General features: G+C 40.2%; 1 protein-coding gene across 1 annotated transcript; it reads right to left on the reverse strand.

The window, feature by feature from the left end:
- Window positions 1-9,481: 9,481 nt before the first annotated feature.
- On the reverse strand, window positions 9,482-10,841 carry LOC139405861 (GSK-3-binding protein-like). The gene has a single exon (XM_071148294.1). The coding sequence runs from the start codon at window positions 10,747-10,749 to the stop codon at window positions 10,264-10,266; it is 486 nt and encodes a 161-aa protein (XP_071004395.1). The 5' UTR covers window positions 10,750-10,841; the 3' UTR covers window positions 9,482-10,263.
- Window positions 10,842-17,345: the final 6,504 nt, after the last annotated feature.

Consider the following 17,345-nt stretch of genomic DNA (forward strand, 5'->3'; position numbering starts at 1 on the left):
TCATTTTATTTTGTATTTATTTAACATTTATTTAACTAGGCAAGTCAGTTAAGAACAAATTCTTATTTACAATGACGGCCTACCAAAAGGAAAAAGGATTCCTGCGGGGATGGGGGCTGGGATTTTAAAAAATGTGTTTAAAAATGTATAAATAATGAATCATTGTCAGGGGGCACTGTATGTAGTATTCAAACATTCAAGTCATGGTGAACCAGTCAGAGGTAGGATTATTCCTTGTGGAAACATTGCATTGATCACCTGATGTCTGAATGAGTGTCACCAGGCGTCATCTCCACACTCCAACAGCATCATAATACAAAACAAATTGTCAGTTTAGAATGTGTCTCTGTTGATTAATCCTCACAATGTATGCATTGACACATCCAACCTGTACATTTCTAGAATTAGCTTACCCTCTTCAAATCCTAACCATATTCGAGGGTAAATGCTAAACAGACCTTTACTGACCAACTAGGGGCAACTTCTTCCCTCTCCATGTTTGCTTGTCCTTCTCTCTTTTCCAGTTGTTCAGTGACTTTCACATTTTTTATGTCTGAATATATATGACAAACATAAGACTACATTGAAAATGTCAGCCTGAGAAAAGCAGCTTCCAACGTAAGTGACACTAATTAGTTATCGTGTGAAACATTTTCTTCAAAGTGACAACTGGATTTTAAATATCATCCAAAATATTTTGCTGTCAGCGTCTAGGGCCCACACATTTTGGGAAGGGATTTGCACACTTGGCGAAGCAGTCCCATGCTAAAAAGACTAGAGAGAGAGAGAGAGAGAGAGAAAAGCAAAATGACTACGACACATTGTAGTCTGAAGGAATGACTCACACCCTGATTTTAATCCAACATCATATGAATTGCCGACTCAGTCTTGTACTTAAGCTAAATGTTCATATTTATCCAGTGCCAGAGTTAGCTGAAGGGCTAAACATACGCACGTCAAAAGATGGCATGAATATCTTTCCATGCTTAAGCGATGTTGCAAGGATATTGAATTCCAAATAGCTAGCTTAAATGCTAAATATATATTTAATCTGACAGCAAAAAGATTTCTAGGGGCTACAAGTCAGCTTTTGTTAACTTTGTACGCCTATGGATTTCACTGGTTTTCTGTTCAAATTTCAACATTGACTGGTAAGGACTAGCCTTGTACGACCATCCATATCTAGCCAGCGTACATTCTGTTTAAGCTCTCAAATCAGGATGGCCGTGCGAGGCTAGGTAAAGATACACAGACGTCACTCCACTCTTCATTCTGAGTGAGTAGAGATGGAGAGAAAGGGAGAAAGAAAGAAAGAAAGATAGAGAGCGAGCGAGAGAGAAAGAGAGAGACAAGTGTCTGCAGGTTTTTGGTTTTTCCTTTCAATTAAGACCTAGAAAACCAGATGAAGGGAGTTCCTTACTAATTAGTGACCTTAATTCATCGATCAAGTACAAGGGCAGAGCAAAAACCCTCAGACACGCGGCCCTCCGAAGAATGAGTTGGACACGTGTCATACAGTAAGGCTCAGACAGGGCTGCATAACAAAACAATGGCTGATGTGCCATTGGTTTGGCACCTGTCTGTGTCTAGAACGATGTGACTATACAACAATCGTACCAATCAAATATGAATAGATATCCTATGAAGCCTTTTCTCTCCCAGCTGCTATGAAGTGGAATTTGGTAGACCAGCCCCCTTGTTTTGCTGGGGCACTTCTCCAGGTGAGACATGGTAATGAGGTGAATGAACCCTGTCTGTTATCAGTACGTTAAACCAACGTTTTGTTGCTGCTTGTTCCAGTAACACATGCAGGTGTGTTCTAACGTTTTCCTTCCATATGCCAAGCTGGTATCTGATCAGGGCAAGAGGAGAGATGGGTGGCACATCACAATGGCACCTGATTAGGTGAGGGTATTTCTGTCCTGAAAGCACCTTCCAAATAAGGGTTAAGGTACAATAGGTAAAAGTGTAACCTGACATTATCTTAAAAGAGATTGGATGCCATTTAAATGACTTCAGCCCCACTCTTCTAACCCTCTCTGATTTTATTTGGTATTTGTAGGGAAGAATGTAGGACAAAGAGCTTGTCCTTATGTATACAATCATCTAGGATTCAATGTTTGTGACATTGAAAGCAATAGCAGCACCAAGGTTTCCAAGATCTGGCATATCCTGAGGGAGTGGCAGTGGCACACTTGGTTTTCCCTTGATACACATCTTGTAAAATGTTAAGGCTCTACGAAGGTTTGAAATTAAACTTATCTATATGACAAATTATTTATAGTATTGTTTGTGGTTGAAATTGGTGGAAATGTTAACTTCATAGCCGTTTACACTAGCTGTGAATTCCCATATGTGTATACGGAACTCATTTGTTTACATAATCTTATTCTTTGAGGTTATTGATTTATTTGGAAGCCAAAATGACTCAAATATTCACAGGCAAAAAAAAAAGAAGTTATTGGATGTTTTCCACATCCTAGTGGTATACTGCCATCTGGTGTGTTTACCTCAGTAGCACACTTTGTGTGCTCACCGTTCTTGTGATCATTTTGACCCCACGGGGTGAGATCTTGTGTGGAGCCCCAGATCGAGGGAGATTATCAGTTATCTTGTATGTCTTCCCTATCCTAATAATTGCTCCCACACTTGATTTCTTCAAACCAAGCTGCTTACCTATTGCAGATTCAGTCTTCCCAGCTTGGTGCAGGTCTACAATTTTGTTTCTGGTGTCCTTTGACAGCTCTTTGGTCTTGGCCATAGTGGAGCTTGGAGTGTGACTGTTTGAGGTTGTGTCATCCTGACATGACCCTCCAGCATGACAATGCCACCAGCCAAACTGCTTGTTCTGTGTGTGATTTCCTGCCAGACAGGAATGTCAGTGTTCTGCCATGGCCAGCGAAGACAGGTGTCTTTTATACTGATAACAAGTTCAAACAGGTGCCATTAATACAGGTAACGAGTGGAGGACTCTTAAAGAGGCTCCTCTGTGAGAGCCAGAAATCTTGCTTGTTTGTAGGTGACCAAATACTTATTTTCCACCATAATTTGCAAATAAATTCAATAAAAATCCTACAATGTGATTTTCTGGAAATGTTTTTCTCATTTTGTCTGTCATAGTTGAAGTGTATCTATGATGAAAATTACAGGCCTCTCTCATCTTTTTAAGTGGGAGAACTTGCACAATTGGTGGCTGACTAAATACTTTTTTGCCCCACTGTACACCTTCGCCAAATACATTTAAACTCAGTTTTTCACAATTCCTGACATTTAATCCTAGTAAAAATTCCCTGTCTTAGGTCAGTTAGCATCACCACTTTATTGTAAGAATATGAAATGTCAGAATAATAGTAGAGAGAATTATTTATTTCAGCTTGTATTTCTTTCATCACATTCCCAGTGGGTCAGAAGTTTACATACACTCAATTTGTATTTGGTAGCATTGCCTTTAAATTGCTTAACTTGGGTCAAACGTTTTGGGTAGCCTTCCACAAGCTTCCCACATTAAGTTGGGTGCATTTTGGCCCATTCCTCCTGACAGAGCTGGTGTAACTGAGTCAGGTTTATAGGCCCCTTGCTCGCACACGCTTTTTCAGTTCTGCCCACACATTTTCTATAGGATTGAGGTCAGGGCTTTGTGATGGCCACTCCAATACCTTGACTTTCTTGTCCTTAAGCCATTTTGCCACAACTTTGGAAGTATGCTTGGGGTCATTGTCCATTTGGAAGACCCATTTGCGACCAAGCTTTAACTTCCTGACTGATGTCTTGAGATGCTGCTTCAATATATCCACATACTTTTCCTACCTCATGATGCCATCTATTTTGTGAAGTGCACCAGTCCCACCTGCAGGAAAGCATCCCCACAACATGATACTGCCACCCCAGTGCTTCACGGTTGGGATGGTGTTCTTCGGCTTGCAAGCCTCCACCTCTTTCCTCCAAACGTAATAATGGTCATTATGGCCAAACAGTTCTATTTTTGTTTCATCAGAGGACATTTCTCCTAAAAGGACGATCTTTGTCCCCATGTGCAGTTGCAAACCGTAGTCTGGCTGTTTTATGGCAGTTTTGGAACAGTGGCTTCTTCCTTGCTGAGCAGCCTTTCAGGTTATGTCGATATAGGACTTGTTTTACTGTGGATGTAGATACTTTTGTACCTGTTTCCTCCAAAATCTTCACAAGGTCCTTTGCTGTTGTTCAGGGATTGATTTGCACTTTTCGCACCAAAGTACATTAATCTCTAGGAGACAGAACGCGTCTCTTTCCTGAGCGGTATGATGGCTGCGTGATCCCATGTTGTTTATACTTGCCTACTATTGTTTGTACAGATGAACGTGGTACCTTCAGGCATTTGGAAATTACTCCCAAGGATGAACCAGACTTGTGGAGGTCTACAAATATTTTCTGAGGTCTTAACTTCTTGGTGACAGGGGGCAGTAATTGAGTACCTTGGATGAATAAGGTTCCCAGAGTAAACTGCCTGCTACTATGTCCCAGATGCTAATATATGCATATTATTAGTAGTATTGGATAGAAAACACTCTGAAGTTTCTAAAACGGTTTGAATGATGTCTGTGAGTATAACAGAACTCATATGGCAGGCGAAAACCTGAGAAAAATCCACCAGGGAAATCTGTGGGAAATCTGAGGCTTGTGGTTTTTTAGCCCCAATTGTAGATACAGTGGGATATTGGTTATGTTGCACTTCCTAAGGCTTCCACTAGATGTCAACAGTCTTTAGAACTTTGTTTGAGGCTTCTACTATGAAGTGGGGCCGAATGAGAGGGGAATGAGCCAGGTATCTGGCAGAGTGCCACAGGCTCGTATCGCGCTGTCATGAGAGAGTTAGCTCTCGTTCCATTGCTTTTCTACAGACATAGGAATTCTCCAGTTGGAACATTATTGAACATTTATGATAAAAACACCCTAAAGATTGATTCTATACTTAGTTTGACACGTTTCTACGGGCTGTAACTGAACTTTTTGAACATTTTGTCCGACGTTCGGCTTGACCTGAACGCGCGTTTGGATTTGTTTACCAAACGCCATAACAAAAGAAGCTATTTTAACATAAATTATGAACTTTATCGAACAAATCAAACATTTATTGTGGAAATGGGATTCCTGGGAGTGCATTCTGATGAAGATCATCAAAGGTAATTGAATATTTATAATGCTATTTCTGACTAATGTTGACTACACAATATGGCGTATATCTTTTTGGCTGCTTTGTTGTCTGAATGCTGTACTAAGATTATTGCATGGTTTGCTTTTTCCATAAAGTTTTTTTTTAATCTGACACAGCGGTTGCATTAAGGAGAAGTATATCTCTAATTCCATGTATAACACTTGTATTTTCATCAACATTTATGATGAATATTTCTGTAAATTTATATGGCTCTCTGCAAAATCACTGGATGTTTTAGAACTACTGAACGTAACGCGCCAATGTATACAGAATTTTTTTTATATGCACTTTAGCGAACAAAACATACATGTATTGTGTAACATGAAGTCCTATGAGTATCATCTGATGAAGATCATCAAAGGTTAGTGAGTCATTTTATCTCTATGCTTCTGTGCTTTTTGTGACTCTCTTTGGATGGAAAAATGGCTGGGTTTTTCTGTGACTTGGTGGTGACCTAACATAATCGTTTGTGGAGCTTTCGCTGTAAAGCATTTTTGAAATCAGACACTGTGGCTGTATTAATGAGAATTTTTATCTTTAAAATTGTGTAAAATACTTGTATGCTTGAGGAATGTTAATTATGAGATTTTTGTTGTTTTGAATTTGGCGCCCTGCACTTTCACTGGCTGTTGGCAAGGTGGGACGCTACCGTCCCACATATCCCAGAGAGGTTTTTAACTGATTTCTTTAGATTTTCGCATGATGTCAAGCAAAGAGGCACCGAGTTTGAAGGTAGGCCTTGAAATACATCCACAGGTACACCTCCAATTGACTCAAATTCTATCAATTAGCCTATCAGAAGCTTCTAAAGCCATGACATCATTTTCTGGAATTTCCAAGCTGTTTAAAGGCATAGTCAAGTTAGTGTATGTAAACTTCTGACCCACTGGAATTGTAAAACAGTGAATTATAAGTGAAATACTCTGTCTGTAAACAATTGTTGGAAAATTGACTTGTGTCATGCACAAGGTAGATGTCCTAAAAGACTTGCCAAAACTATAGTTTGATAACAAGAAATTTGTGGAGTGGTTGAAAAACTAGTTTGAATGACTCCAACCTAAGTGTATGTAAACTTTCGACTTCAACTGTAGGTGTGGACATGGATCTGATTTGGGTCACACCATAGTCTAGAAAGAGGGAATATTGCAACATTTTCCTAATGTAGCCTACTGCAGAACAAACTCTATTGTGTCATATAGAAAGTAATAAGGATTTGGGTGGTTCTCATCTTCATTTCATATGTTGGCATCTTTTGATCCCTAAACATCTATGGAGATTCACTTTGACATAACAGGGTGTGATTTCTGGAGAATCAATTGTGAGAATGTTCCCCAGTGAAATACAACCAAAACATGATACCATCTATTCTTTATTTGCATGAACATCTTTTATTGTGACCATAAATGATAGAGGTGTAGCTGAACATCCAGTATAAAATGAATGGGGGAGGAGACGTTTCAACAATTTATTGGCCCTCACACTGGCTATATAGTAAAGAGAAGAGGCAAAACAAGTTTTCCACAAACTCTCGTCAACCAGTGTAGCATAGGCCACTGGGGGCAAACCCAGGAACATAACACTGTAGAAAATGGACATCTGTCCTTTCCAACATACTGGACGTTCAGCTACACCACACACAGGCAGGGCCCAACATTTTTCCCGAAAAACATATTGAACAGGGGTTAAATGTTTTTGAGCATTAATTGATGGAATAAATAAAGCATTACATTTAAAATGGGGAAAGTGTAATTGTAACAGTATAACTTTAGACCGGAACCACTACTTCAAGGTCTCAGAGCAAGTGAAGTCACCGATTGAAACGCTATTTAGCGTGCACCACCGCTAACTAGCTAGACGTTTCACTCACCCCCTTTTGACCTCCTCCTTTTTCCGCAGCAACCAGTGATCCAGGTCACGGCACCAATGTAACAGTATAACTTTAGACCGTCCCCTCGCCCATAGCCGGGCGCGAACCTGGGACCCTCTGCACACATCAACAACAGTCACCCACGAAGCATCATTACCCATCGCTCCACAAAAGCCGCAGCCCTTGCAGAGCAAGGGGAACCACTACTTCAAGGTCTCAGAGCAAGTGAGTCACCGATTGAAACGCTATTTAGCGCGCACCACCGCTAACCGTTGGTTAGCCGTTTCACATCCGTTACATAATCAGCTATGAAACTACACTGAACAAAAATGTAAACACAACATGTAAAGTGTTGATCCCATGTTGTTTGAGCTGAAATAAAAGATTGCGGAAATATTCCACTCATGAAAAGTATATTTCTCCCCCCAAAAATTGCACAAATGTTTACATCCCTGTTAGTGAGAATTTCTCCTTTTGCCAAGATAATCCATCCACCTGACAGTTGTGGCATATAAAGAAGCTGATTAAACAGCATGATCATTACACAGATGCACATTGCGCTGGGGACAATGAAAGGCCACTAACATGTGCAGTTTTGTTACACAACACAATGTCACAGATGTCTCAAATTGAGGGAACTGCAGTTGGTATGCTGACTGCAGGAATGCCCACAAGAACTGTTGCCAGAGATTGTAATGCTAATTGATGTACTATAAGCCACCTCCAACGTTGTTTAGAGAATTTGGCAGTACATCCAACCAGCCTCAAAACTGCAGACCATGTATAACCATGCCAGCCCAGGACCTTCACATCCAGGATTATCTGAGACCAGCCACCCTGACGAAACTGTGGGTTTGCGCAACCTAATAATTTCTGTGTGCTCTTTGTCCCCACAAGGGTTTTCACCTGGCGATAGTTTAGAGTCGTAACCGACTTGATTGGGCAAATGCTCACCTTCGATGGCCACTGACACGCTGGAGAAGTGTGCTCTTCACGGATGAATCCGGGTTTCAACTGCACGTAGCAGATATCAGCGTGTATGCGATCGGTTTGCTGATGTCAACGTTGTGAACAGAGTGCCCCATGGTGGCAGTGTGGTTATGGTATGGGCAGGCATAAACTACCGAAAACGAACACTATTGCATTTTATCGATGACAATTTGAATGCACTGAGATACGGTGACGAACTCCAGAGGCACCTTGTCATGTGTTGATAATGGGATATGTAGGAGGGCGAGCCGGTCAAGGATCGATTCAGACAAGGTGGTAAATTGTATGACAAGTGACAGTTTAATTATGAGTAAAGATATCTGGTACAACGTATACGGGCCCATTTCATTCGGTTCTTAAGGAACCAGCAGAAAAGAAGCCCCGATAACAGAGTGCATGTATGTTATATACAGTACAGAAAGTAGGTTGAGTCTAGAAGTTCTGGTCTTCTGGTTGGTCCTGTTGGGCCGTCCGTCATCCCTCTGAGTCTTGTCGTGCCGTTCCTTGTCACACAATGTTCAGCTAAGAAGGAGATTAGGTGTGTGCGCTGTCCTCAGTCACACAATGTTCGGCTAGAAAGGAGATTAGGTGTGTGCGCTGGTTTCTGCAAGTCAAGGCTGTCTCTTCCTCCCAATGTGTGGGTGTATGTCTTATCTGTGTGTCCTCGGCAGTTAGTGTGTGTAATGTGTGTGTGCTGTGTGTGTGGGTGTGGGAGCTATCCTGTATGGGACCTAACATGTTTTACTGTGAAAATACGTTGTCTCAGTTATAGCAATGTAATATCAGTAGGCTGGTCACCTGCATAAGAAATAGCACTTCCTTACACATGCCATTCGTCCGCCGCCATCGCATCATGTTTCAGCATGACAATGCATGGTTCCTTGTCGCAAGGATCTGTACGTGTTTCCTGGAAGCTGAAAATTCTTTCATGGCTTGCATACTCACCAGATATGTCACCAATCGATCATTTGGGATGCTCTGACTTGACGTGTACAACAGCTTGTTCCAGTTCCCGCCAATATCCACCGACTTCGCACAGCCATTGAAGAGGAGCAAATATTCCACAGGACACAATCAACCCAATGCGAAGGAGATGTCGCGTACCATGAGTCAAATTGTGATCACACCAGATACTGACTGGTATTCTGATCCACTCCCCTAATTATTTTAAGGTATATGTGACCAACAAATGCATATGTGAAATCCATAGATTGGAACCAAGTTTTTTTTCAAATGTACTGATTACCCTATGAACGCAGTAAAATATGAAATTGTTGCATGTTTATATTTTTGTTCAGTGTACATACGGCAGCGTTTTGTATAGTATGTCGACAGGCTTCCCAAATACTGTAGTTACTTGCTATATTTTATTGGAACCTTTATCTGATGGCGAAAAGCATACACATACACACAAAATAAAAACACTGTGTTTATTTAAGACAAAGGCCTGAATACTCAGGAACATTCTAAAATACTTCGTTGCGAAGTGGTCATGGTAAATCACTTGACACAGACAATGGGAAAATGAAACATCCGCATCCCATTATGAAGAAAAAAAAATACAAAAATACACCGTCCCCCGCCAGTCGAAGAGACATTTAGTCAGAACCATTTGAAATGTCGCCCGTCTCCTACACGGTTTGGTAGCTGGTTGTCGATCCCGTTCCTTCTGCGTACAGGAAATACAAAGCTGCTATCGGAGCAGTCACAGTGCTGCCTTGCTGGGGGTTAGGAATCCACCCTGACATGAGTGTGGCGCTAGCCTAGCTTGCTAACTAGTAACGTAAGACCTTTGATTTGAAACGACCCGATTCAAACTAACGGACCAAAACAGGCAATGCTGGCGGCCTGAGATTAGATTTGTAAACAATGTCAACGTAAAGCTTTCACTTGGTTGACATAGAATTCACTTGGTTTACATAACTAGCTAAAAGCCAACGAAGTGTGAAAAGGAGAGTCCCCACCCATAAACAAAAATCTAACTAACCATCAAGTTGGAGTTGCAAACAAACATGGTTAACGTTAACTAGCTAGCTAACGCATTGGCTAAATGAAAAACCTAAATTAACGGTCACAAAGTAGACATGCTAACGACGTTACCAACATGACATTTGATCGTTCAACATGTAGACTAACGTTAGAGCTAGCTAGCTATGTCAGCAAAATAGTTTACGTTGTCGGTAACATATCATTAATGAATATATTGTCCGCATCATCAGCACTGCAGCTTGTCCGAAAGATCTCCACACTCCGTCGTAGAGAACTGCAGCCGCCTGACCGCTTCTTTGATTAGATTCCCAGACAAAATTAATTCCTGAAGTAACTGATGTGGGTCATCCTCGACAGCTGCGTTGATCCCCTTTCGGTCCCAACGTTTGAAATGGTCCCACTCCTGGTTACTTGAGCCAGGGAAGCTGTACGGACTAGCTCTGTTACTACGTTGCCTCCGGTTTCGAAGCCGTATGCAGCACCCGGTACGTTTTTGCAGTGCCACGCCATTGTTGTTGTTGTTAGCTTGTTTGATGTTGCTACTGTTGCAGTTGCTGGTGAGACCGTGGAGACATGACATCGTCTTTTGATTAGCACTATTGTTGTGAAGCTGCAGCGCCTCACCGATTTTCGTGACCAAAGCGTCCACTTCTTTTGAATCGACGGTAACAGACTGCTCCAAGAGGATATAGTTCTCCTTTCGACAAGGCATTTTGTTGTATTTTGTGTGTTTCTTGGCTGTAGTTTCGAAATGAATGGGAGCGTAGCTCAGTTCCTTCCTCTCACCACGTTGCTTGGCAGAAAAGCAAGTAAGCAATGAACCCTCTCGATATTTTGTAAACAATAGATGACGTAGGATCCGGAATGTACCATTTCCAATGTGGGTGCGATCATCATTCAAATGATTTCAAATAGTGAGAATCATCATTTCTATTATTTCATTTCTATATATTTATTTATTTCATTATATAATTCCTTATTATGTATGACATATTTTCTGAACACAACTCTGACTATTCATATCTTATTTAAAGACAGACCTGCACGATTCCCCTGATTTTATTCAGTCTTGGCACATCTAGCCAACTGGGCATAATACATAACTCGTAACTGTCTAGCTATATTATGTAGGTCAAATAAACTATGTTTTTACAATAACACCAAATTGTCATACATCTCTGACTTATTTCTTGTTGCAAATTGCTATATTCCACAACCCATGAAATCAAAAAAACTTTGACTGAGAGGTATTTAATCTCAATTAGCGATCATTCAATTGTTTTCATGCAATATTATTTTCAATATCATCCCTCCACTCTAAAATGCTGCATATTTCAAATGTTTGACAAAGATTTGCTGGATTGTTGAAATAACCATAATTGATTCATTTTCGGATTATATAAATAACAATTATTACATTATGGTAATAAACGATGATATTTGTTTTAAGCATTATATGTGCAGATGTACATGTCAATGCATCAGAATGCACGATCTATTATGCGCAAAATCAGTGGTTAGCACATGGAGTACATTTCTGATTTCTCTGAATCGTACTGAACTCGGACGCTCCAGTCAAAGAGCGCCCTCATGACCATATAAGGGGCGACTATCGTGTTCACGTGGTGCGTGTCTGTACTACAGCCTGTCCCTAGACCTGCTGCTGCGTTGTATTTTCAGGTCATTCGAGTACGTGGTATATTTCCTTAACACATCACAGGGCTTAAAATAAAGTCATTATAGGGAATGAATTTCATTTATATGTGAAAGATGTTTATTAGGTTCGGAGTACAATACCGATTTCCTCATTCTCTTCCATGCAGTAAACAGCTGGCCTATCAACAACAATTCCTGTTTGTCTGTGGTCTGTACTAGCAGCTGGTTGTGTTCCTGTTGCAGGGATGTTCCCATTTTACTAGTATGACTCTATCCTTGTCGCAGAGGGGAGGGGAACTGGGGAAACAGTGTATTGAGTGTACCATGTCTATTCATTTGACTTTGATAGGACTTGGAGCTCTGCCAAAGCTGGGGGTCATTTGGTTTCTTCCTTCCATTGAGTATGTGCTGACACCATATAAGGCTCTTCCGAGTATTGCATCCCCTGAAAAACAATAAAATAATTATTACATTGTTCAATGTAAATAAACCCTGAGCTAACAGTCAAGTTACTCATCCGAGTTTGACAATGAGATCCTGTCCTATGGGACATAGGTCATTTATGAACATTTGAACATCTTGGCCATGTTCTGTTATAATCTCCACCCGGCACAGCCAGAAGTGGACTGGCCACCCCTCATAGCCTGGTTCCTCTCTAGGTTTCTTCCTAGGTTTTGGCCTTTCTAGGGAGTTTTTCCTAGCCACCGTGCTTCTACACCTGCATTGCATGCTGTTTGGGGTTTTAGGCTGGGTTTCTGTACAGCACTTTGAGATATCAGTTGATGTAAGAAGGGCTATATAAATACATTTGATTTGAAATTTGATTTGACATACAGTTCAGAGATTACATAACAGACAGAGCCCTTTGTAATGTGTCTGATTTGGGCTGAAACTCAGCAAAAATATGTAGTTGACTTCACTAAATATTTGGTAGAGTTGAACTTGATGGATATGTAATGTGATGCTCTCAGAGATCTTGTATTAGAATAATTGACCTTTATCATATATATCTTTGAGTCAGAAAAAGAGAACATAGAGCATCCTCTACTGTTAACTAATATACCATTTTTTCAAGGAATAATTTGACCCTCTGGTGGGTTTACCATGAACTGAACTTCATCTAAAGTGCAATTGGCTATCCAGCTCCCTGTCACATGGCAATGTTTGCATCGTGAACATGATGCAGTGAATGCCATTGGCTGTAGGACTCACTTGGCAGAGCTGCAGTGCATGCTGTTACTTGAGAGAAAGCAACGCTCTGCATCTGCCAGCCAATCATAAAGCTCTCTCACCATATGAGATTGATCAACAAAGATGACATGCTGTCAGCCCATAAACTTTTCAGGAGCATAGTGACCTTAATTCACCTGATGTTCACTGTAATTTACAGGCTATCAATCTGTCAAGAGTTACATCAGTGTCAAGAGTCACATAACAGCCTCATAATACTAAGGGGTTGTGGTAGTAGATTCCTGGCTGTACATTTCAGTGCTGCACAACTTCTGTTCACAGTTGTAGTCCAGGTACCTTTTATTTACCACACCCTTTTGTCTGATTAGAAATAATGGCACATCCTTAATATTGAAGGCCATTCAAAAATGTATCATAATACACACCCAAGTTCTGAAGTACTATTCATGTTTTATCTCAAATGGTTATCAGTGGGTATTCTAAGTCTGATGAGGAGGAGGGAGTGTCAGAGTCAATTTCACATTCATTAGTCAGTGCTGTGAGTACCATCACCTCAACCTGAACTACCAGTTTGCCCAAAAGACAGCCAAACACTAAGTCCCACTTTTACCTATAAACAGCGTAGCTGGTTTTCCACCCTTAATTTAGGTCCTGAAATGTCATATCTAATTTGGTTAGGGAGAATGCATGCGCTGTGTCGGTGATTAAGGGATCCTGCTCAGAGGCGGTGGATAGCTTGCTTGGCATGCTGTTGCTCCATGGTGCAACCATCAACTGGGTCCCCGTAGAGAGTCAGTTCTTGGAACCTGCTCCATGGAGAAACAGACAGAGTGTTGGACAAAATCTGAGACCCTGTGTGCTAACATAACTTCATCAGTTGATGACTCAGTAATGCATATAGATGTGTGGCAGTAATTGGGATGGATGATGCTTGTACTAGATAGATGGTGATTGAAATGAGATGTGATTGAAGGAAGGGATTATTAACAATGAGTCACTACTTAATTACAAAATGTTGTAATTCACAATATTTTAAAAATACTTTAAACAGTTTCTTACTCCGAAAGATGTCCACAGAATGATGGGGGGAAACTATGTGGATCTTAAATGGCTGACACTGAAATAGCATGCTAATAGTAGTAGCTAATTCCAGGCCTATGTACTCTTAGTAATTTAGACTAAAGTTAGCTATTGCAGGCACGGAACTACAGCCAACTTTCAATGTCAGAAAACTATTTAAGAACATTGACATTTAAGTGACCATATGGGCCTACCTTTAAAAGGATAGTTCAACCAACTGACAAATGTAGGCTACCTAATATTATGGGTAATTAGCACAATATTGCGTTGCCATAAAACTTGGTTTGAAGTTACTTTGATTTAATTTAGACATACTATTTGGAGCATTCTTACAGAGCTCCTGCTTCTTCCATTACTTTGCATTAAACCATTCTAATAATATACTGTGGGTATGACATCTAAAACATATGTTTTAGTTGTATGTCAGACCTTGCTCTACTGCTATTGGTGTAAATATCTGTATTAAAGTAAACAGAGAGCATTGTTGGACCTTACCATTTCTTCCCTTTGCATAATATACAATACACAGCACCACCAAATGACCCCATACAGGTTTGTACTGTACATCCTGTACCACTGAGAGTTCTGTAAACCGTCTGCCTTTGGATTTCTGCCTTTCAAAGTCATGTAAGGTGAAAGTACAGTAAGAGACATTTGGGAGGTGCCTGCTCTGAAATGCATGGACAGGTTTGGGCATGGACAGGTTTATTTTGAAATGCTACAAAGGAGCAAGAGGTCAACACAAGCACTATAGCACTAATACTATTACTACTACTGCTACTGCTACTACTACTAATAATGTTAGTAATAATAACACAAGTAAAAGTGAAGTATAAAAGAAGGTTCATACATGCCACTCAAACATTCTATAAACAGAGAAAGAGGAGAATAGTAGATTAGAACATGAATTAGATTAGAACATACCAGAACATGCTGTATTTATAGAACAGATATAAAATACATAGACTAAACATAGAAATAAAGGGCTTGAGGGTCATATTCCAGAATGTTTTTGGCTGCGGTAAAATAATCTACTTCAAAGTGTGAGATAAGGATTTGAGAAGGGTTATTGTATAAAGGCTACGAGCCTTTACCACACATTTCAGTTGAAGGCATTCTGTTGTACAAGTGACTAGGTATCCCCCTTTCCCTTTCATTTATAATACTTCATCAAGGGCTCTTTTTCTTTCATTGTTGTCAAAGCACAACACATGCTACTGCCAAGTAATCTAGGCAATAATCCTTGTGCTTCACAGTAAACGTGTAAACATAGGGAGAGTGTGTGAGAGTTCCTGTGAGTGTAGATTCGTAGTCCTATCCTCTTAATTCTGCGTATGTAATTATTTCAATTTTACAGGAACTGAATATAGGGGTATTCCATAGAATTTATATGCATATGGATTAAGGATTTGAAAGTAGAGAATTGAAAACTTAAACTGATTCTAACAACTCTTCCTCAAAAGATTATCTAAAAAATGGCCCAATCTGCTCTTCCCAACTCCCAAGGACAACAGACCTGTGCTCTAATACTGTGATTGAATTAATCTATTTCTCTACCTTCCTTTTGTCCCATTGATTGATGGATTAGTTGGATATGTTTCCATTGTTGTTTTCACCTATTGCCTCCTGCTGCTTTGGAGAAGTGGCCATCATGAAGGAAAGCAGATAAGGAAACTATGCACTTTAAGCCAATTTAGATGCAGCCAGGGGGTTGGAAAACCTTGAGCACAGTGATCAAGAAGACATCTTGTTAGAACAAGCCTATTCGAGGATGTAACTCTGCCTACTCTGGCCAACATGGGGGATATGGAGATAGTGAACCAACCACATGAGTTTGCTATTTAAATGCCTGCATAGCGTTTACTGTTTTTATTGACCTCCCAATGCTTCACACTGGAGCAAGCATAATCCCTGTGTATTTGTGTTCATTTTGTTTTTATGCAGGGTGTTTGTGCATCAACAGTGCGTGTGTGTGGGGGGGTGGGGGTGTTTGTATGTTTGCATGTTTAATCAGGCTCTCAGATCAGTGGATCAGGGTCACAGGAGGGGTTTCTAGTTGCTATGAAACAACAACACATTAGGAGATTCATTTAGTATCAATTCCAGGGCTGTTTGTGAGAGCTGCTGTTTGTGTCTTTGTGTGTCATAGGGTAAATCCATTTGAATTCAATCTGTTTTTGACATCACCCCTTTTAATTTGAATGAAACCTTCCATACATATTTGCTCAAAGTTACTTTTTGGACCTGAATGCCAAAACATTCAAGAGATAAAAGTGCTCGAAGTAGACGGCTTTTGTATACCCTATCATACCATGAGACATCCACGTCTTAATCACTGGAAAAGATAAATGGTTGAGATTTATATAATTTAAAAGCTTACAAACAGGGTTGTCAAACTATTTTATAATTTCTAGAAAAAAATAATCTGAAGTGTTTGTGTTGTGCCCGCCATCGGTTGAAACACAACATGCTCTTGAATACAGGGTGAGTATCATGTTTTGGCTAATACATGTACTAAAATGTGAATAAAATAGCAATGTCAACATTCAAATGGTACCACAAAAATGGTTGGAGGTCCACATATCATATAATCAGATAATTTTGACTTGAATGGGAATATCTGTTGTTTTAAATTATACTGTTAATCCTCCATAGAAAACCTATTGAAATCATAGAAATATAGATCATAGAATAGACTTGACCATTTAAGTCAAGGGTGTCAAACCAATTTTTCCCTGGGGCAGCAATTCAGTCTTCACTGAGGTCCGGAGGGCTGCACTGAAAATGTGTTATTTCCTCGCTGTCAACATATGATAAAAATAGTCCTCTATCCATGTTATTTTTTCTTCCTGACTGTCCTGACTGTCTAGCTTTCATTTCAGTAAATGTGTGAGCTGAACACGGTCAATAAATTGTATGAATGTAGGACCATTATAATTTCTACACAATTTCGATTTGGTTTTAGTCATTTAAAAGTATATTAAGTTTGAGCACCGTTATCTCCTGAATGTTTTGGGATTCACGTCCAAAAATTCCCTTTCTGACCTCTTCTTCCATGGGCAAGCGTGTATGGAAAGTTTAGTTTAAATCAAAAGGGATGCTGTCAAAAAGTGATTGAAAAGTATAATGGCACCGGAGGGGATGGCTGCCGTCTTATTGACTCTTAACCAACCATGCTATTTTTATTATTTTTTTGCGTTGTTCATAACTTGTTTTGTACATAATGTTGCCGCTTCCGTCTCTTATGACCGAAAGAACTTCTGGACATCAGAACTGCCATTCCTCACCTCAGATTAGACAAAGAGTTTTTCTTCAATGAGTTGGGCGGGATATGTACTGTACTACAGACACCCGACCAGGCCCAGATCCCCATCATTCACT

Source organism: Oncorhynchus clarkii, chromosome 3 (assembly GCF_045791955.1).
Source record: "Oncorhynchus clarkii lewisi isolate Uvic-CL-2024 chromosome 3, UVic_Ocla_1.0, whole genome shotgun sequence".
NCBI lineage: Eukaryota > Metazoa > Chordata > Actinopteri > Salmoniformes > Salmonidae > Oncorhynchus > Oncorhynchus clarkii.